The following is a 19,450-nucleotide window of genomic DNA, read 5'->3' as shown; positions in this document are numbered from 1 at the left end:
CTGCCTCCAGGACCTGAGCGTAATGCTGGGTGTGGAGGTGTTTGCAGAGCTGCCAGCTGGGAGGAAGTGGCACGGGAATTCCCAGGTGCTGCTCTCAGCCTCACACCCGCGGGGATGGTGCCAAGAACACCGCAGGGATCCCCGAGGCTGGGCAAGCGGAAAACGAAGGACGAAGTCCCCCACATTCAACCATGTCCTCTGCCGGCATCGCCCTCGGCCTAGAGTTTCTTCCTTCGAGGGTCAGCGAGGACGCGCTGGACGGGTCCCGAGCAAGCAGTGAAAAGGGAGGAGCCTTGCAAAGATGACCCGGCGAGGGGTACCCAGGCCTACGAACAAAAGAAGTGGGGTCTGCTCACGGTGCCCGAGGAGTGAGTGACACGGAAATTGGGGACGCTGCCCCCCTTCCGGGAGATGGCCCGGGCTGCAGGCGACACGCACAGGGCGTAGCACGCTAGAGCCGGCGGGAGGGGTGGGCGCGAGCGCTCTCAGGGTCTCACGCGGCTCGGAGGCGCGGCGCGCATGCTCAGTCTGGCACCTCTCCGGGCGGGGCGGGAGACCCAGCGCTCCGAGGCGGGGGGAGTAGCGCTCGCGCAGCCGCCCCTCACAGGAGCGGGCTCAGCGGCTGCTGCAGCGCTCAGCGCCGGGGCCCTGCCGGAGCCGGGTCTAGCATGTGCCGCGTCTCCCCGGCGGTGGCGACGGCGGCTCCTCTGCAGCAACAGCGGCAGCAACGGCCGCCATGGCCAAGTCCAGCGCGGAGCTCACCCGCGAGCTGCAAGGTACGAGGCTGCGGTGGTCTCCGGGACGCCCCGTCCGGGAGCCTCCCAGACCCAGTGCGTTCCTCCCCGCGGTACACCCCGGTGCCTTCCGCCCCTCATGCATCCGGTTCCAAGGCAGCTCCCTGCCCCTGCATCCCAGCTCGGGGCATCGCTGTCCCAGAGCATCCTCCGCTGCCCCTCGCCTCACCCCGTCAGGACCTACGTGTCCCAGAGCCGCCCGTCCTGATCTTCAGTGACAGGTGCAGTCCCTTCACGCTCCCTGGGGCCGACTCTCAGCGATTCTGGCCCATCCCTCGGCGAAGCATCCAGTGTCCCCTCCGGAGAATCCCCGTTTCCCCGCCGGGCGGGGCCAGGCCAGCCCTGCCGGGTGATGGGAGCTGCCCCAGGTCCTGACCTCCTCTGGCCTCAACACCCTCCCTCCTCCTGGGCCCGGCCCCGGAACTGGCTCGAGAGGCCCCCTAGCGCCCCGGCCAGTGGGGCAAAGAAGGGAGTCAGGGAAAAGGGCCTGGACTGGAACTAAAACCAGGAGCAGGGACTACTGAAGCTTATCTACCACAGCCCGCATCCCAGCCTGCCCCCTTCTCTCTACCCCACACCCACACCTCACGGCCTCTCCTGTTTGCCTGGTTCTCAGACTCAGACCAAACCAAGGCCCGACCCCCGAGCACTGCCAACCCTGACCCCCAGAGGCAGGAGCACAGGCTTGCCCACGCAGAGACCAGGACGCTCAAGGATACTCAGAGGCACGCTGCCCCGTGGCGATTTCCCACAGCTCCACAGGCACACAAACACAATCATGAGATGTGTGTACACACATCTTTACAGAAGCCGCACACACACACACGCACGCACGCACACGCACACACACTGGGATATCTGGATGATTCTGCCAGCAGATGGGTATGGAACTCATTTAAACACTAACTCCTTCCTACCCCGCAGCTCCCACCCACACCAGAGCTGGCTGGCTCCGTGCCCCTTTCACAACTGCAGACACAGCATACTCATTCACACTTACCCATCCCCACCAAGGCCACACACGGGCTCCCTGGCATCTTCTTTACATGCGTAGTAAAAGGTAGACACTCACACCCAGACCACCTAGAATGCAGCCGAAGGGATGCCCTCCACACCCCTACACACTGACTCACTCTGTATGTGTTGACAGCTGCTGGAGTGCACGGGTTGGAAAAATCCTTCACACTCTCCCACAGTGTCACTCAGCTACTGTCCCCCGACTCAGGAACGTCAGGAGCTAGAGTTTTCTCCACACCCCACTGCCTTTCTAATAGAAAGAGAAAAGTCACCCAAGAAGGAAAGGTCTCGGTCCCTGTCCTTCTCGGTCTCTCTCTGATTCTCTCTCCTCTCCTCTGCCCCTGCCCCTGGAGAGCCTCGGGTTTGCGGGGGCGGCCAGGGTCAGGGGAGCTCTGAGCAGCCCACCACCCACCTGCAGACAGCATCCGGAGGTCCCTGAGCCAAGCGGCTGTGCTCCAACAACATCGTGTCAAGCTGGAGACGAAGCCCAAGAAGTTCGAGGACCGAGTGCTGGTGAGGACACTGGGCCGGGGGAGGGGGGGGGGGTCAAGAGCACCTGGGCTGGTGAGGGCAAGGAGCCTGGAGGGACAGGGGAGACAGAGGTGGAGGGAGAGCTGAGAAGACATAGCCTGGGGGCAGGGGGAGCCTGGACGGGGTGGATGTCTAGGAGCCTAGGGTGGGGCATGTGAGAGAGGGAGGACTTCCGGAGCAGAGGGTCAGCTGGCAGGGGGTGCACACAGGCTGAGGGGGCTAACAGAGGGCAGGGTGACTAGGGCCTAGGAAGCTGCCGTTTGCTGCTGACGTTCTTTTCCCCTCTCTGAAGGCCCTGACCTCCTGGCGCCTCCACCTTTTCCCCCTTAAAGTCCCAGCCAAGGTGAGTTGGGCCGATGAGCCGGAGAGCACCTGGCGTGCTCCCCTCTGAGCCCGGCAGCCAGGCCCTGACCATGAGCTGGGCATCCCCGTGTCCCCTCCCCCCAGGTGGAGAGCTCCTTCAATGTCCTGGAGATCCGCGCCTTCAACACGCTCAGTCAGAACCAGGTGAGCACCAGGGCTCGGGCCCCACTCCTGGGCCAGCGGGAGGAGGGAGCCTGCACCTGAGGCCCTGCTGCTTCCTCTCCCCCAGATCCTAGTGGAGACAGAGCGTGGCATGGTGAGCATGCGGCTGCCGTCGGCCGAGAGTGTGGACCAGGTGACGCGACATGTGAGCTCTGCCCTCTCCAAGGTCTGCCCTGGCCCTGGGTGAGTGGCAGAGGAGGAGTCTCTCAGGGGTCAGACAAGGAGACCTCCTTCCTCCCTCCCTCCTTCCCCTGGGCCCCCGAGACATCAAGGCGAAGAGCTCTTGTGTCCCTATTCCTGCTTTTCCTGGGGATCCAGAAGCTATAACAGGGTAAGAATTGAGAGCCTCTTTCCACCCATCTTGGGATGGATTTGTCCATTTTCCAGGAGTCTAATCCGGCGTGGAAATGCAGATACCCCAGAAGGGCCCCGAGACACGTCCCCCAACTCTGAGACTTCCACGTCCACCGCTCACAGCGTCTGCGGTGAGCAGGGGCAGACTTGAGGAAAGTGGGGCCTACACCACCCTGCCCCTTGCTCAGAGTCCTCTGTGTACGGGCCTTTGCCTGCCCTGAGACTCCACGGCTCCCAGACCTCAGAGGTTCATGAACCCAGGACACTGGTGCATAAAGTGACCTTGACCTTTCCTTGAACTCCAAGCCTGTTCCCCACCCCCTTACCGCTCAAGGAGCCAGCCCATCTCCTGCCCCACAGGTGGCTTCTCCGAGACCTACGCCGCCCTGTGCGACTACAATGGGCTGCACTGCCGTGAGGAGGTGCAATGGGTGCGTTGGGCCAGGACCGGCAGGCGGGCAGGTGGGACCCAGAGGGAGGGGGCAGAGGAGGAGGAGGAGGGAAGCAGGTGTGAGCCAGTTCCACCTCTCCAAGGATGTGGACACCATCTATCATGCCGAGGATAACCGGGAGTTCAATCTTTTGGATTTCAGCCACTTGGAGAGCCGGTAAGCAGATGGGGTAGAGACTCAAGCCCCCATTCCAGCCCCAGCCCAGCCCTGGCCCTTCTAGGCTCTCCCTTCTGGTCCTACCCACAGCCCAGGCTGTGTCTCCCAGCCCCCACCCCCCCTGCCTTCCACCCATCTAGGCTTTCCCCAGCCCAACCACCCCAGCCCTAGTCTCTTCCTCCCGGCCCTAGCCACCTGCTCACCACCTTTCTGCCGCCCTCAATCTCCCCACAGAGACTTGGCCCTAATGGTGGCAGCCCTGGCCTACAACCAATGGTTTACCAAACTCTACTGCAAGGACCTGCGGCTGGTAGGGTCTAGGAGGGGCAGTGGGGAGGGGAGAGTACTGCCCTCTCTGGCTCCTGGTCACATGACCCCCTCTGTCCTCAGGGCTCTGAAGTGCTAGAACAGGTGCTACACACCCTGAGCAAGTCGGGGAGCCTCGAAGAGCTGGTGCTGGACAACGCCGGGCTTAAGACGTGAGGCCAGCCTCCTCCTTGGGCAGTGGTACCCCCTTGATGTAGTCTTAGGGCCCCAGAACCTCAGAGCATGATACGGGCCTCTGCACCATCTCATCCAGCTCCTCACCGTACAGAAGAGGCCCAAAGAGGGCACAGAGCAAGCCAGCCTAAGCCTCCTGACCCCCAGCTCCACAGCCTTCCCCCGTACCTCCATGCCCCGTCCCCTTCTGCCGTCAGCCACCGAGCAGAGTGCGCTGCTCCAGTCTCGAGGACCCTAAGCTGGGCTTTGTCTCAGCACAACTTCCCAGGTATTCCGGAGTGACGGCAAGCTCCCTGGCAGGCCCCGAGCTGCTCCCCACCTGCGGGGGCCTCCAAACGTTGCAGCCCCAGCCAGGCAGGCAGGTGGAGGAGGAGGGGAAGCCCAGGGCCTGGGACAAACACATCCTTCCTCCCCTTCCCTGAAGGGACTTTGTCCAGAAGCTGGCCGGGGTATTTGGGGAGAACGGGAGCTGTGTGCTGCATGCCCTCACTCTGTCCCACAACCCCATCGAGGACAAGGGTGAGCCCCAGCCCTGAATCCTACCCCCCATCACAACGCAGACCCCTATCCCAGCCCAGAGCCCAACCCGGTCTGAACAGGGGCTCTCCGACCTGATGCCAGCCCCTGCCCCAATATGCCATCCTTGACCCCAGGCCCATACCCCACTCAAGCGCCCAGTCTGGCTCTGCACCACCTGCCCCCACTGCCCATCTCTCAGTGGGCCCCTTTCTCTCTCCACTCCCCAGGTTTCCTCAGCCTGAGCCAGCAGCTCCTCTGCTTCCCCACTGGCCTCACCAAACTGTGCCTGGCCAAGACTGCCATTTCCCCTCGAGGTACCTGCCCCGGGACCCCGACCTCTGACTCTGACCCTCCCCCAGCACTGCCTGGGTGTCGAGTCCCAGAGGTGTACCCATACACTCACACGGCATCCCAGGGATCAAAGAAGGGAAAGGAGCCACATTTGGAGAGTGGGGAAGAGTTGTATGCAAGGGGAGGAGTTCATGGGGGTGGCCAACCCAGCCCAGTGCCCGCTGTGCTCAGGGCTCCAGGCGCTGGGCCAGACCTTCGGGGCCAACCCGGCCTTTGCCAGCTCCCTTCAATACCTGGACCTGAGCAAGAACCCTGGGCTGCTCGCCACAGATGAGGCCAACGTGAGTCCACGAATATAGCCTCAAGCCCCTGCAGAGGCCCACTCGGGTTTCAGGGCCTGAGGTCCTGGGGAGGGGAGGGGTTCTGTCACCCCTTCACTTGCAACCCCTCTGTCCTTCCTTCCCAGGCCCTCTACAGTTTCCTGGCCCAGCCCAATGCCCTGGTGCACCTGGACCTGGCGGGGACTGACTGCGCCATCGACTTGGTGAGGGGCTGGTGACGGGGCAGCCAGCCTGTGGTGATCCGGGGAGGCTGGGGTGGGTCACCCCCTCCTTGAGTACAGAGGTGGGCAGAGCTGGCAGGATGGCTTCAGGTTCAGCTGAATTACAAATCAACGCCAAAGCTCACACCTGTGCAGCATTTTATCCGTGCGCCGCCAAGGCTGTGCTGGCTGTGCCTGAAAGCCAGCCCGGATCTGTTCCTCAGCCGTGAGCCCCAGCGTAGCGCTGAGTCCACCGGAGGAAAGGACTCCTTCCCTAACTTGAACCAGGCACCTTATGAGCTTGTGGGCACCCTGGCTTTACACATCCACTGCCTATGAGCCTCTCACCCCCTGGGGGCCAGGCAGGTGGGAGTTGACCCACTTTCCACAGAGGGGAAACTGAGGCTTGAAGAGGCTAAGTAGGCAGGCGCAGCGGGGCCCTCACAGACTGACCGCAGAGGACGAAGCGCCAGGACCTTGGTTGGGGGGGAGGAGGGAGTCCTCGTCGCCCCTCCCAGAAGCCCTCCCAGCCCGGTGAGACGCACCCTGTCTCCACCCCACAGCTTCTGGGCGCCCTGCTCCACGGCTGCTGCTCCCACCTCACCTACCTCAACCTGGCGCGCAACAGCTGCTCCCACAGGTGGGAGCACAGGGGTGCAGGGAGGGGCGGGGCAAGTCGTGGGCACCCCCTCCCTTGCTGACCCCAGGCATCTCCGCAGGAAGGGTCGGGAGGCCCCGCCTGCCTTCAAGCAGTTCTTCAGCAGCACGTACACCCTGAGCCACATCAACCTGTCGGCCACGAGGCTGCCCCTGGAGGCCCTCAGGTCGGGTGGGTGCAGGGTTGGGGGGCGTCCGAGGGGGAACCCTGGGAGAAGGGGGTGAGGGGTAAAGGCGGGCCTGCTGACCTTCCTCCCACAGGGCGCTGCTCCAGGGCCTCTCCCTCAACAGTCACCTCAGTGATCTGCACCTGGACCTCAGCAGCTGTGAGGTGAGCCCTCAGTCCCCCACCCATCACCCCACCGTTCATTTCCCTAAGTCAAGCTCTGGCTCCGTCCTGCCTCCGCGCTACCCCTCAGCGACCCGCCCCCGCCCTGACCTCACCCCCACTTTCCCCTCTCCGTCTGTGGTCTGCGGCCCTCTTTCTAGAGGTCATTTTCAGTCTCCAGATCTCCTCGCTGACCGCTTTGGGGTGGGAGATACCAGGCTTTCCCACCAGATGGCAGGAGCGAGCTGTCTCCAGAGCAGCAGCCTGGATATTTTTCTGGCTGAAGGGAGGGGAGAGAGCCCTAGGGAAGGATCTGGTATAGAGCAGGGGCCTCCAGATTTCACACCCGAGAAGACCTGGTCTGACCTTGAATCCTGGCATGACGCCTCTTATCTCTAAGCATTAAAGGTGCCCTGTCTTCCACCCCCACCCTGTCCCTGCAGCTCCGCTCAGCTGGAGCCCAGGCTTTGCAGGAGCAGCTGTGGGCTGTCACCTGTGTGGGCAGCCTGGACCTGTCAGACAATGGTGAGTGGGGGCGCTTCCCTTCCTGGGGGCCAGGTGCGGACAGGGGCCTAGAGCACGGGGGAGAAGCCCTAAGGAGACTCCAGTGAGCTTTGGGCCTCAAGGCCAGGCCTCTCCCATCTACTGGCCAGGGTTCGACTCAGACCTCCTGACACTGGTGCCCGCACTCGGCAAGAACAAGTCCCTCAAGCACCTGTTCCTGGGCAAGAACTTCAACGTCAAGGCCAAGTGAGGGCCCCTGCCTATACCCACAGACCCTCACTCCATCATCACCTATCCTTGTGGCTCACTGTGTTCCCCTTGACCGCCCCTCCACTGCTCCACTAACATGACCCCAGCACCCTCCCCTCCTACTCTGAGCCCCGACTCCCCGCAGGACCCTGGAGGAGATCCTCCACAAGCTGGTGCAGCTAATCCAGGAAGAGGACTGTGTGAGTGCCTGGGCCTGGGAGGGGACCTGCAGTGACAGGGGCTGCAGGGACTGGGCCAAACCCCCGACTTGCCCACACAGTCCTTGCAGTCACTGTCAGTGGCAGACTCCCGGCTGAAGCTTCGCACCAGCATCCTCATCAACGCCCTGGGCAGCAACACCTGCCTGGCGAAGGTGGATCTGAGCGGCAATGGCATGGAGGACATCGGGGCCAAGATGCTGTCTAAGGCCCTGCAGATAAACTCCTCCCTCAGGTGGGGCCCACACCTGGACCCTCTCACCTGGAGCCCTAGCCCTCCCCCACGCACATACATGCCCTCCCTGCTGCCTCGCTGCCTGTACCCCAGCTTCCAGGAGACCCTTAGTCCCAGGACCATCTCTGAGTCAGCCTCATTACCCAGGAAAAGAGGGAAGGCTCCCGAGGGGGATGTGTCCCCTCCCCCTAAGAGAGACCCCGAGGGAGGGGTAATACGCTAATGCTCACCCTTTCCCCAGAACTATCCTATGGGATCGGAACAATACATCTGCCCTAGGCTTTCTGGACATTGCAAGGGCCCTGGAGAGGTGAGTAGACCAGGGCCCTGCCCTGATGCTAGCCCCCAGCTTCCCTGTACCTGGACCAGGCCTGAACTACACCAGCCCCACCCCAGTCCACCTGACCTACTTGCATAGAAGTGTTAGGAAGGACCACAGAAGAGGGAAATGGTCAGCAAGAGGTGGGGTCTGGGGAGCAGGAGGTTCTATCCCACCCAGCTGAGCCACTCTGTCCCACAGCAACCGTACGCTGCGCTTCATGTCCTTTCCCGTGAGCGACATCTCTCAAGCCTACCGCAGCGCCCCTGAGCGTACCGAGGACGTCTGGCAGAAGGTGGCGGCCTGAGCAGGGTGGAACCTGAGGGGCAGGGGCCCGCCCACATCCCCTGGCCCTCACCCCACCCACCCATCATCACCTCCAGATCCAGTGGTACTTGGTGAGGAACAACCATTCTCAGACGTGCCCACAGGAACAGGCTTTCAGGCTGCAGCAGGGCCTGGTGACCAGCAGCGCCGAGCAAGTAAACGTTTCCCTCCGAGACACAGGGGGCACACGTGGGGCATGCAGGGCACAGGGCTGATGTGATGGAGCGCAGGTCGGGGCGGGAGGGGTCATGAGAGAGGCATCGTGTGGTGCCCATAAGTGGATTGAGCATGTGGGAGAGCAAAAAGACAGGACGTGCAGAACGTGGGCCCCAAACATGAGAGAACATGTGTGCAAACAGCGGGGGTCCCAGACAAGGGGTCCCAGGACTGTGGGAGCTCCACTGAGTGTTCAAGAGGGCATCCCAAGAAGAAGAGGGAACAGGCCATCGGGAGACATCACCCTTACCCCTGTCGGTGCCAGCACCAGTAGCACTGTCCAAGGGGGCCCAGAAATGGGGCACCTGGGGGCCCGCCTGGGAAGGTGGAGATGCAGGAGTCCCCCTGACACTCCTGCCGCCTGTGATGCAGATGCTGCAGCGGCTGTGCGGACGGGTGCAAGAGGAGGTTCAGGCGCTGAGGCTGTGCCCCCTGGAGCCCGTGCAGGATGAGCTGCTCTATGCTCGGGACCTCATCAAGGATGCCAAGAACTCCCGGGCGGTGAGCCCTCCGCAGCCCCGCCCTCCCCTGACGGTCTAGAGAGCCCAAGAAGGCCAGCCCAGGAGTGTCCAGGCCCAGGAGCGCCCATGGACAGCACTGCCTGTCCCCCCAAGTTTTCATGGCCTCCTAGGCCGGGGACCCAGCGAGGCCAGACTGTGACCTACTGATCAGAGCCCCTTTCTTCCCCAGCTGTTTCCCAGCCTCTATGAGCTGGGCCACATGCTGGCCAACGACGGACCCGTGAGGCAGAGGCTGGAGTCAGTAGCCAGCGAGGTGTCCAAGGCTGTGGACAAGGAGCTGCAGGCAAGTCCTGGGGAGGGAGCCCGGTGCTGACCAAGGCCCTAAGCACGGGCCGAGGCCAGCACGGGAGGATTACCGTGGGCAAGAAGGAGTTGCAGAGCTGAGAGCACCTACACTCCCACTGTGCCAAGGCATTGCTAGAGACCCGGCCTCAGATATTTGCTGCTCGTTTCAACCTTAGCCCCTGAACCCTGAGCTCTCCCTCTGGACTCTGATCCTTGGACTGACTCTCCCCTGTCCATGTGTCCATGTGGTAGGATGCAAAGGACACTGACCAGGATGTGGGGAAGCCTGAGTGTCCAAGGCTCTGCTGCTAACCAGCCCTGTGACCTTGGCCGGCCCCTCAGTCTCCCCACGGGGGGCTGGAATAGACAGGCTGGAGTCTCTTCCACTGTGGGGCCAGCCCTGACCCCGCCCTCCTTGGGGCTCTGGCCTCCTTTCCCCACGTACTAGGTGATCCTGGAGTCCATGGTCAGCCTAACGCAAGAGTTATGCCCCGTGGCCATGCGGGTGGCTGAAGGGCACAACAAGATGCTGAGCAATGTGGCTGAGCACGTCACTGTGCCCCGGAACTTCATCCGAGGGGCGCTGCTGGAGCAGGCGGGGCAGGACATTCAGAACAAGCTGGAGTGAGAGGCGGGGGTGGGACTGGAGGGGGGGGGCTGGACTAGGCCTGGAGCACTTAGGGACTTGGGGGGGCCCAGCCATCAGCAATGAATAATGAATGACACAATCTACATTACGAGGGATGAATCTTTAACCAACTGCAACCTTGCTATTCAGGGTCTGACTCATCTCTGCCCTAGCAGTCTAAATGCTGAGCTGGGGTTTAGGAGTCCGAACAGTGCACACATGTGTACACGTACACACAGCCGCGCACATACCCCCAGGAACTGACCTCTAGAAACAGAGCACAGCCTCCTCGGAGGTGTGGACAAAGAATTGGGGTGCATGGACTGCGCTGCCCATCCCCCCAAGTTTTCACGGCCCCTAGAGCTCTCTCTCATTCCAGTCTGGGTGCCACCTCTCACTAAAATGAAGGAAAATTATTACACAAACCCGTGAAATGGCCAAGCTCAAGAAGTGCTGGTTCCTGCTCTTACAGCAGAGACGGGCAGAATTCACTCAACACCTCAGTTTACCTTGCTCTGTCCCACTGGAGCTCCAGGGGCCGGACCCAGAGCCCCTCTGCCCCTCCTTCCCCTCAGTTCGTCTTCGTCCACCCTCCGCCTCCACACACGCCTAGGCTGGAAGGGCTGTGGGTGGAGCTGGGTGGTGGATCCCAGGTGCCTCATACAGCAGCTGTGTTCTCCGTGGGCAGCCGGGGCGGCTGGCCCGCCCCCTCAGGCGTCTGGGGAAGGCTGGGGCAGAGGCTCAGGGGCAGGGAAGGAGGAGCTGAGCCACGCCCCTGTGCCCACAGTGAAGTGAAGCTCTCAGTTGTCACCTACTTGACCAACTCCATAGTAGACGAGATCCTGCAGGAGCTGTACCACTCCCACAAGAGCCTGGTAAGACTTCTGGGCCTCAGCCAGGCCCAGACATGTCCTCCACCCGCATCGCCCGCACCTTCCCCCACCGGCCCTCCCTGTCAAGGTCCTGGGCGGTGGGCGGCCTCCTTGGGATCCTGTTCACACCTGTCCTTCCCTAGGCCCGACACCTGGCCCAGCTAAAGACACTGTCAGATCCGCCAGGGGGGCCGTGCCAAGGACAGGATCTGTCCTCCCGGGGCCGAGACCGGAACCATGACCGTGACGAGACCACAGATGATGAACTTGGGACCAACATCGTGAGCACCCCCACTCCCCTCCTTAACCTTGGTCCTGCCCCTGCCCCTGCAAAACACTGTCCCCTTCTACTTCCCTGGACTCCACTCTCTGCCCCTCGCCGGTCTCATCCCCTTGCCCCGATCCCGCCCAGCCTCTTCCCTTGTCCCATTGCCTCAGCCGCCTAAGGACAGGGAAGCGGGATGGACTCTAAAGAGAAGGCTTTATGAGGAATGGGAGGCTCCAGGCGAGGCTCCTGGCGTTTGCCACCTGGCCCCACCGTATGCCTCCGTCTCTGCAGGACACCATGGCCATCAAAAAGCAGAAACGCTGCCGCAAGATCCGGCCAGTGTCTGCCTTCATCAGTGAGTCTTCCAGCCTCCACACTGATGGCCCTGATTCCCTTTCTTTTATCTCTGCCTCTCCAGCCTGCTTTCTCCCTGTCCCTCTAACGCTGCTCTCCCCACAGGTGGGAGCCCTCAGGACGTGGAAAGCCAGCTGGGGAGCCTGGGGATCCCCCCTGGCTGGTTCTCAGGACTCGGGAGCAGCCAGCCCACAGCTAGTGGCTCTTGGGAAGGTCTATCTGAGCTGCCCACTCATGGCTACAAACTAAGGCATCAAACACAAGGGAGGCCCCGGCCCCCCAGGACCACCCCTCCAGGACCTGGTCGGCCCAGCGTGAGTCCCTAAAGCCCCACAGGAGGACCAACTCCACTTAGCAGTGCCAGAGCCAGAGATTCTAGCTCTAGGACACCAGTGCCAGAGGTACTAGCCTTGGGGGATTCGGCAGGGGCCCAGGCAGGCCATGGAACCGAAGAAGAGGAGTTATCCGGATTGGATGGAGCTAGACCTTGTCACAGATAGGAAATCTCTGTCTGCTAGACAGTGGCAGTTCTCCTTTTGGTGAGAGAGAGTCAAGAGTCACCAAGTTTAAGAAATGCCCAGGTATCCTGAGGTCTAAGTTTCCATGGGGCCAAGGAGAGGCAAGTCCAAGTCCAAAGGGGAAGGCCTTGAGTGGATGGGAGGAGGGCTTCCTCACCCAGATGGGATATCCTACAGGACTTTCCTCCCAGCAGGCGCCAGTACCTGGGACCCGTCAGGAGAACGGGACGGCCACCCGCCTGGATGAGGGGCTGGAGGACTTCTTCAGCCGAAGGGTTATGGATGAAAGCTCCAGGTGTGGTGCCCAGGCACACCCCCAATTTCATCAGGCCCCGAGGCCCTGGAGGGCTCCCGTGTCCACCCATCTCCCAGAGAGCCCTCTCCAATGGCAGTGCTCCAAATCCAGTCTCTCTGGGAGATTCCCCCACGTTCTCTTTCCTCCACACCGAGCCCTTAGCCCATGTTCTCTGAATGTTCTCTGAATCCCCTCATGACAGCAGAAAAGAATGGGACCAGAGTGAACCACCACAGCGGGGTTGGGGTTGGGGGGATAGCAGGCCCTGGAATGGGGTGACGGTTAGTGGTACCAGGCCTGGAGGGTGTGTTCTGTCACTGTCCTGCACACACTCCCCGGCATCTCTCCAGAAGGAACTGGGTCACTTGGAGAGGCTGAGAGGAGATGGAGGGAGGGGTGCCTGGGAGGGAAAAGGCTGCTGGAGGGTTGTGACAGGGAAGGTGAGGACACCATCCCCTGAGAATAGGTGGAAAGGGTTATGGAACGGCAGGAAAGACTAGATGAGACAGGATAGCTGGAGGTTCCGGAGAGCCAGGACTGGCCTAACGCCAGCACCACCCTGGGCCCTGAACGACCTCGGCATCTGACCGAGGTATCTCCCCACGACTTTGTCACTAACCCACCCCGACCCTGCCCAGCTACCCCCGGACTCTGAGGACCCTGCGGCCAGGCCCCTCGGAGCCGCCACTCCCTCCACTCCAGAAGAAGAGGCGCCGAGGCTTGTTTCACTTTCGCCGGCCCCGGAGCTTCAAGGGGGACAGGGGGCCAGGGTCCCCCACCATCGGGCTCCTCCTCCCTCCGCCCCCGCCCCCGCCCCCGACTCAGGAGAGCCCCCCCAGCCCAGATCCCCCCAGCCTCGGCAATAATTCCTCCCCCTGCTGGAGCCCAGAAGAGGAGAGCAGGCTCCTCCCTGCATTTGGCGGGGGCCGGGGGCCTTCCTTCCGCGAGAAGATGGTAAGTGAGGCAGGGGTGCTGAGTCCTGGTTTGCTGCCCCACACATAGCCCATCCACGCACCCCACGCTAGGCAATTAACGGGAGATTGTTAGCACTCGGGAACTTGGTCATTCCAGTTCCTCGCTCCTGGGCTCCTTGGGCTAAGCCTGGTGACGCAGCGCATGCTGGGAGTCCACCATGCAAATAAGGGCAGTGGAAAGACTCAGAGGGTCTGGATAGGGCTTCCCCAGGCAGAGGGCTCTGAGGGGTTGGGGGCCTCCCCTGCTCCCTTGCTGCCTGTGGAGCCCCTTCTCCATCGGGAACTGATTCTAAACCCGAAACCTTGTTTCAGGGCACCGACGGGGCAGAGCCTGGGGAGGGGGGCCGGGCCCCTGGGACAGCACAGCAGCCAAGGGTCCACAGTGTCGCCCTTCCTGGGTTGGGGAGAGCCAAGGGTTGGAGCTTCGATGGGAAACGAGAGGTGAGCGGAACCTGGGGAGGCGAACTGAGGGTCCCGTGGGTCCCTGCATACCACCCTCCCCTCCCCACGGCCCTGCAGTTGGTAGGTCAGTGGAGAGAGCGACACTCTGGAGTAGAAAGTGTCAGCTGCAGTTCTGCCCCTACACTTGCCGCACAACCCTGGACAACTCACTCTGGAGCCTCTGCTTCCTTATAAATTGTGTGGCCCTAAAAATACTTACCTCTAGAGCTGTTTCCCAAATTTTGATTTGATTACCACTTTTATGACTGCTTTTCACCTTCTCCACATACCACGGCATTATTTACATAATATTTTTATTTAAATCAACTCACCTTTTTTTGAAGATAAATTTATTTATTTATTTACTTACTTATTTTTGGCTGCGTTGGGTCTTCATTGCTGCGCGCGGGCTTTCTCTAGCTGCGGCGAGCGGGGGCTACTCTTCGTTGCGGTGTGCGGGCTTCTCATTGCGGTGGCTTCTCTTTTCGCGGAGCACGGGTCCTAGGCGCATGGGCTTCAGTAGTTGTGGCTCGTGGGCTCTAGAGCGCAGGCTTAGTAGTTGTGGCGCACGGGTTTAGTTGCTCTGCGGCATGTGGGATCTTCCCGGACCAGAACTCAAACCTGTGTCCCCTGCATTGGCAGGGGGATTCTTAACCACTGAGCCGGCAGGAGATCCCTCAACTCACCTTTTTAAACTCAGTCTGGACCTAAGCATTATCATCTTTAGAATCACAGGCTTGTTGTACTAGTCATGTTTTTTTCTACTACACATAAAATAAACAGATATTAAAATAACCGTATGTTCATTGGTGTAAACCATTTCTTATGCCCCTAGGGGTGGTATGAGTGCCACTCTTTGGGGAAAACAGTCCGAATGTCTAGGGACTAATGAGATGCTAGAGCAGAAGCCCCTTGCTAACTGCAGTCCCCACGCAGAAGGGACTTTTTTAATGACCTGACTCAGCTGTCCTTTCAGGGCCCAGGCCCAGACCTGGAGGGCAGCGTCCAGCCTTGGCAGAAACGGCGCTCCTCGGACGATGCAGGTGAGAATGATCGCCCTCACGTCCTTCCTTTGCCCCGTCTCTCAGGGCCCCTGCTAACATGCCTTTTCCCCTTTCCCCTTTCCCATCCCCTCCCTCCACTCCAGGGCCTGGAGCCTGGAAGCCCCCACCACCACCCCAAAGCACCAAGCCGAGCTTCAGTGCCATGCGCCGAGCAGAGGCCACGTGGCACATAGGTATGGAAAGCCTCTTCTCTGGCAGCAGCTCTGAAGGCCCGGGTTATGTCCAAAGAGACAGAAGCCAACTAAGGGGGAGCAGTAAAATGTCAACACTGTGCAAATGCTTCAGTATAGCTACAAAACTACATCCAAAAGAAACAACCCAATCCAAAGAAAGGTCCCACAGAACAGAAGTGGCTTTGCCAGGCTTAGCCTACAAGGAACAACACTTCGTGGGTGGTTCGGGGAATTCTCTAGAGCGGGGGCCACCAGCAGAACGGCACCCTCTGTAAAGAAGGACTCTCTCTCTGCACCCCAGCTGGGGAAAGGGTGGGCAGTACCAGCCATACCAGGCCCACCTCCAACACTCCAGTCTCCCCCCAAAATAGTTCACCAGGCCATCCTCCGCTCACGCAGAAAGGTACCCCAGAGCAGGGGCAAGAGCCCCCTGCCTCGGAGGTCAGACACCCTGGGTGTTAAGTGCTGGCTCAGTCACCACCCACAGTGTTGACAGGTTATTCACCTTCCAGAATAAAGGGCGGGGGAATCATAGTATGACACCTCCCTTCTGCTGGGTTCAGAGCACCTTTCACTTAGGGAGCAGCTAAAGGAAAGCCGGTCAGCTTGGCGTCAGCCTCAGTTCCCCCAGGTCTGGAAGGTGACCCTCCAACAACAGGGACAGGGACAAATCTCCCTGGAGAGGTTGACACTCCCTTCCCTCCTCCACTCCCACCCCAGGGCTAGGGCATAAGGGCGCGGTGCGGAGCCAGGCTGGCCCGAGGCTTGGCAGTGCCTGAGCTCCTGCCCCGTCCTCCAAGGCCTACCCAGCGCCGGGGTCCTCTTCGCTGATGATCCCATCCCCCACACAGACTAGCTAAGACACCGGAAGAGGGGCTCCATCCTTCATTTAGGAGACGGTGATTGTCGGGTGCTCCCTGCACACACCCTAACCGCCGGCACCTTCCTGGGCTTCCTCACCCGCACCTCACCAGATACACACACAGACAACCCCAAACACGTGGCACATCCTGGGGTCCAGGGTGCCTAAAGCCACGGAGGCCGGGTAGGGGGAATGGTGAGGGTGCCAGGCACCTCTCCTCCAGACTCACCATCTAAATCAGACTGGCGGAGAGTTCTAGGAGTGCCAGGTTGCAGCCTTGGCAGGGCGCCGGGGCACTGCAGCCCTGGATGGGCAGCCATGCCTGTGGAACCGGCAGGCCGCGGGCCCTGGCTCTGTCCCTGCTCTTCAAGAGGGTCAGCCAGAGCCCCCTGCAGAGGTGACAGGCTCAGGAGGATCCTGGGGACCATGAGAGCAGAAGGGGACATCCGAGGCAGAGACATGGGAGCAAGTGGGCTTGGAGGGGAAGGTCCTGGCCTCCAGGGCTTCACAGGAACAAGGGACAGGGAGGGCTGTGCAAGAATGTCTTTTCCTGCAGTTTCTTCTCTCTTCCCATCCCCCAGCTGAGGAGAGCGCCCCCAACCACAGCTGCCAGAGCCCCAGCCCAGCATCCCAAGATGGGGAGGAGGAGAAGGAGGGGGCCCTGTTCCCAGAGAGGACAGTTCCTGCCAGGAACGCCAAGGTGAGAGCCAGCAAGGCGGCAGGGAGGGAACTTTGAGGAGGCAGAAGGACAAACTGACTGACTGAGCATCTTCCTTCTGTGCCGGCTGCAGGACCCTCCTTTAGCTCTGCGGCCCCCCAAGCCGGTGGCTGTGCACAGGGGCCGCCGGCTCCCCCAGGAGCCAGGGGGCACGGAGGAGGCTGAGACTGGGGATGCGGCCCCAGGAATGAACAAACCCCGACTGAGGCTGGGCTCCCAGCAGGACCAAGAGGAGCCTGAGGTCCAAGGTCTGCCACCTGGCTAAAGGGGGTGTGGGGCACCTCTGGGGCCTTGCTGCCCACATCGGGTCCCTTCCTGGGCACGGGATGAGTGACAGACAGCCAGAAGTCATAGCCTGGATGAGTGCCCAGCCTGTGAGCCCCACTCATGGGCCAGGCCTGCCTTGACTGTCATTTCAGGGCCCCCAGATCCGGGCCGCCGGACAGCCCCCCTGAAGCCCAAGAGGACACGGCGGGCACAGTCCTGTGACAAGCTGGAGCCTGATAGAAGACAGCCCCCTGACCCCACAGGTGCCAGAGGGGGGGGCTAGAGGGTGGTCCCCCTTCCCACCCATCCATGTGACGAGGCCGCCCACATGGCGTGGCTGGCTCTCCCTGCCTGGGAAACAGGACTCCCTGGATTTCCCCCAGCAGGAGCCAGCGAGCCAGGAACAGGGTGACAGCCGCTGCAGCACCCCCCCAGCCCTCCTCTCGACATGTGCCTCACAAGGACTCAGACCCCCACCCATCCCCGCACCTCCAGGCCCTTCTGCCAGCCCCTGTCCCACGGACGCAGTACAGCAGGATGAGGCCTGGGGGTCAGGAAGGGAGGGAGCAGCCTGGAGAGAGAGGTTCTGCTTGCTCTGCAGACCTGGGGCGTGGGGGGTGTCTCCTCACCTGGGAGGGCAGATCTGTCCCTCTGTCCCCAGGGGCTCTCTCTCCACTTGTATAGAATAAAAAAACCAAAATCACCGCCTGCCCGAGTCTCTGCTGTTCTCCCCATTCTCTGCTCCCATTTCCCACCAGCTGCTCCCCTTCCCTCAAGCCCCACAGTGGGGAAAAGTGGGGAACATCCCCCCCAGAGATGGGGCTAGAGCTCTAAGGGGAGAGGTAGGAAAGGCTGGAGAGCTGCTGGATGGGAGGGGACTCAGAAGTCCCCAAGAAGGGTGGCTGTTACGTGCAGGGTCTTGGCTGGGCTGGCTGGAGCAGCGGGGGCACCAACACCAGTGTGTGCTGGGCTTTGGGGAGGTGCAGTGGGATTGGGGAGATCCCAGTGTCCCAGGAAGAGACTGGGGAGCAGTGTGCTCCGTGTGTGTGTGTGTGTATATATATGTTTATGCACAGGCAGGCTCACTAATGGTGGAATTAAGTGGTATTGTGTCATCCTGGGGGCACCATCAGTAGTCAGAAATCTCAACAGTAGAGTGGCCTGCAGGTGAGCGGAAGTGCCTAGAGCAGGAGAAGATCGATAATTAAAATTAATCGTTTCTCATCAGTGTACTAACAAATACCAGCTTGGCATTCAAGACTGGGCTCAAGGACTTCCCTGGTGGTGCAGTGGTTAAGAATCCGCCTGCCGATGCAGGGGACACGGGTTCGAGCCCTGGTCCGGGAAGATCCCACATGCCGCGGAGCAACTAAGCCCGTGCACCACAACTACTGAGCCCGCATGCCACAACTATTGAAGCCCAAGCCCGTGCTCCACAGCAAGAGAAGCCACCGCAATGAGAAGCCCGCGAACCGCAACGAAGAGTAGCCCCCGCTCGCCGCAACTAGAGAAAGCCCGCGTGCAGCAGTGAAGACCCAACGCAGCCAAAAATAAATAAATGAATAAATTTATATTAAAAAAAAAGACTGGGCTCAATAGCCTCTTCCTCTGTGAAGCCCTTCCTGATGCCTTCCCCTGACTCATCCAAATTGAGCCCTCCCTCTTTGTGGCCCGCTACATCCTGAATAGGTCCGTACTTTGCACCTGTCATACCTCATTGCATTTGTGCATTGGCTGATCATCTCTGTGTGATTTTTGTTCCATATACACGCACCTCCCCCAGGGGCAGGAGCTGGGTCTTAATTACCTGTGTAGCCCCAACCTCTGGCACAGTGCCTGGCACCCAGGAGATGCTCAATAAATGGCTGCTACCTTAATACACAAGCAGTTTCGGGGATGGCGGGTGAAGACGTCTTGGTGACCCCTCTGTCATACTCATCCCAGATCACCATGTACCCAAATGTCTTCACGCGTGGCGTGCAGCTTCCCGGGCGATTGCTCACTTCTCCTGGCCTCACTAGACAATGATTGTCTTGTTTCCTCGAGATCTGTGGCACGGCCCGTCCCACAAGGATGTGGCCATATGAGTTGAATCTCGGGGTGGAGGGGGGAGTTGTGGGTACCAGGAAGATGCCTCAGGAATCAGTCCAGCACATCTCCCCCTATCTTCAGGGGGCTTCGCGACCAGGATGTGACACTGTGTTCCCTTAAGCGATTGTGTCCATTTCCTCGTCTCCCTGTTAAAAGGTGGCTAGGGAACTTTGAATTCTCAAAGTTATGAGCCTTAGCATGGTACATGATGGTTTTTAAGAAGCACGTGAAGATCTCCATTCTGTCGTATTCGGGTTGGTTGGCGTGAATGAGAGTATGTTGTGTGTGACAAGTATAGCCCAGTGTTCTTTTCTATATGACTGTGAATGTCCTTAGCAAATGTGATACAGAGAGTGTTGTGAGACCGGGTGTGTTTCCCTATGTG

General features: G+C 60.6%; 1 protein-coding gene across 6 annotated transcripts; it reads left to right on the top strand.

Annotated features, from left to right (window-relative positions):
* The first annotated feature begins 2 nt into the window (after positions 1-2).
* Positions 3-18,532, top strand: CARMIL3 (capping protein regulator and myosin 1 linker 3). 6 transcript variants are annotated; one of them, XM_067739802.1, is made up of 40 exons: positions 6-776; positions 2,230-2,324; positions 2,635-2,685; positions 2,790-2,849; positions 2,935-3,050; positions 3,255-3,352; positions 3,582-3,652; positions 3,756-3,829; positions 4,064-4,139; positions 4,220-4,308; positions 4,755-4,849; positions 5,077-5,163; positions 5,372-5,481; positions 5,607-5,684; positions 6,245-6,321; positions 6,401-6,505; positions 6,600-6,669; positions 7,110-7,191; positions 7,320-7,416; positions 7,565-7,619; positions 7,700-7,872; positions 8,114-8,182; positions 8,393-8,486; positions 8,575-8,673; positions 9,107-9,235; positions 9,425-9,538; positions 9,989-10,164; positions 10,956-11,043; positions 11,184-11,321; positions 11,600-11,663; positions 11,768-11,976; positions 12,372-12,475; positions 13,114-13,429; positions 13,762-13,890; positions 14,867-14,933; positions 15,038-15,127; positions 16,571-16,689; positions 16,781-16,955; positions 17,127-17,237; positions 18,203-18,532. In XM_067739802.1, exons 1-40 carry the CDS (start codon positions 737-739, stop codon positions 18,208-18,210), a joined length of 4,098 nt encoding a protein of 1,365 aa, XP_067595903.1. In that variant the 5' UTR covers positions 6-736; the 3' UTR covers positions 18,211-18,532. The 6 variants fall into 6 exon arrangements, with proteins under 6 accessions (XP_067595908.1, XP_067595903.1, XP_067595900.1 ...); XM_067739799.1 differs by lacking the exon at positions 18,203-18,532 and adding an exon at positions 17,358-17,677; XM_067739800.1 differs by lacking the exon at positions 18,203-18,532 and adding an exon at positions 17,358-17,677 and having other exon boundaries at positions 7-776; positions 12,375-12,475.
* Positions 18,533-19,450: the final 918 nt, after the last annotated feature.

This window comes from Pseudorca crassidens, chromosome 1, assembly GCF_039906515.1.
Source record: "Pseudorca crassidens isolate mPseCra1 chromosome 1, mPseCra1.hap1, whole genome shotgun sequence".
Classification (NCBI taxonomy): Eukaryota; Metazoa; Chordata; class Mammalia; order Artiodactyla; family Delphinidae; genus Pseudorca; species Pseudorca crassidens.
Note: the sequence above shows the minus strand (reverse complement) of the source record. Positions and strands in the feature narration are given on the sequence as shown.

Bases quoted from the DNA above. Each gene is read 5' to 3' on its own strand.
- CARMIL3 (XM_067739799.1), top strand. From the start codon at position 737: ATGGCCAAGTCCAGCGCGGAGCTCACCCGCGAGCTGCAAG. The intron at 4,309-4,754 runs GTGAGGCCAGCC...CCTTCCCTGAAG, and splicing joins GACAACGCCGGGCTTAAGAC to GGACTTTGTCCAGAAGCTGG. The intron at 11,044-11,183 runs GTAAGACTTCTG...GTCCTTCCCTAG, and splicing joins ACCACTCCCACAAGAGCCTG to GCCCGACACCTGGCCCAGCT.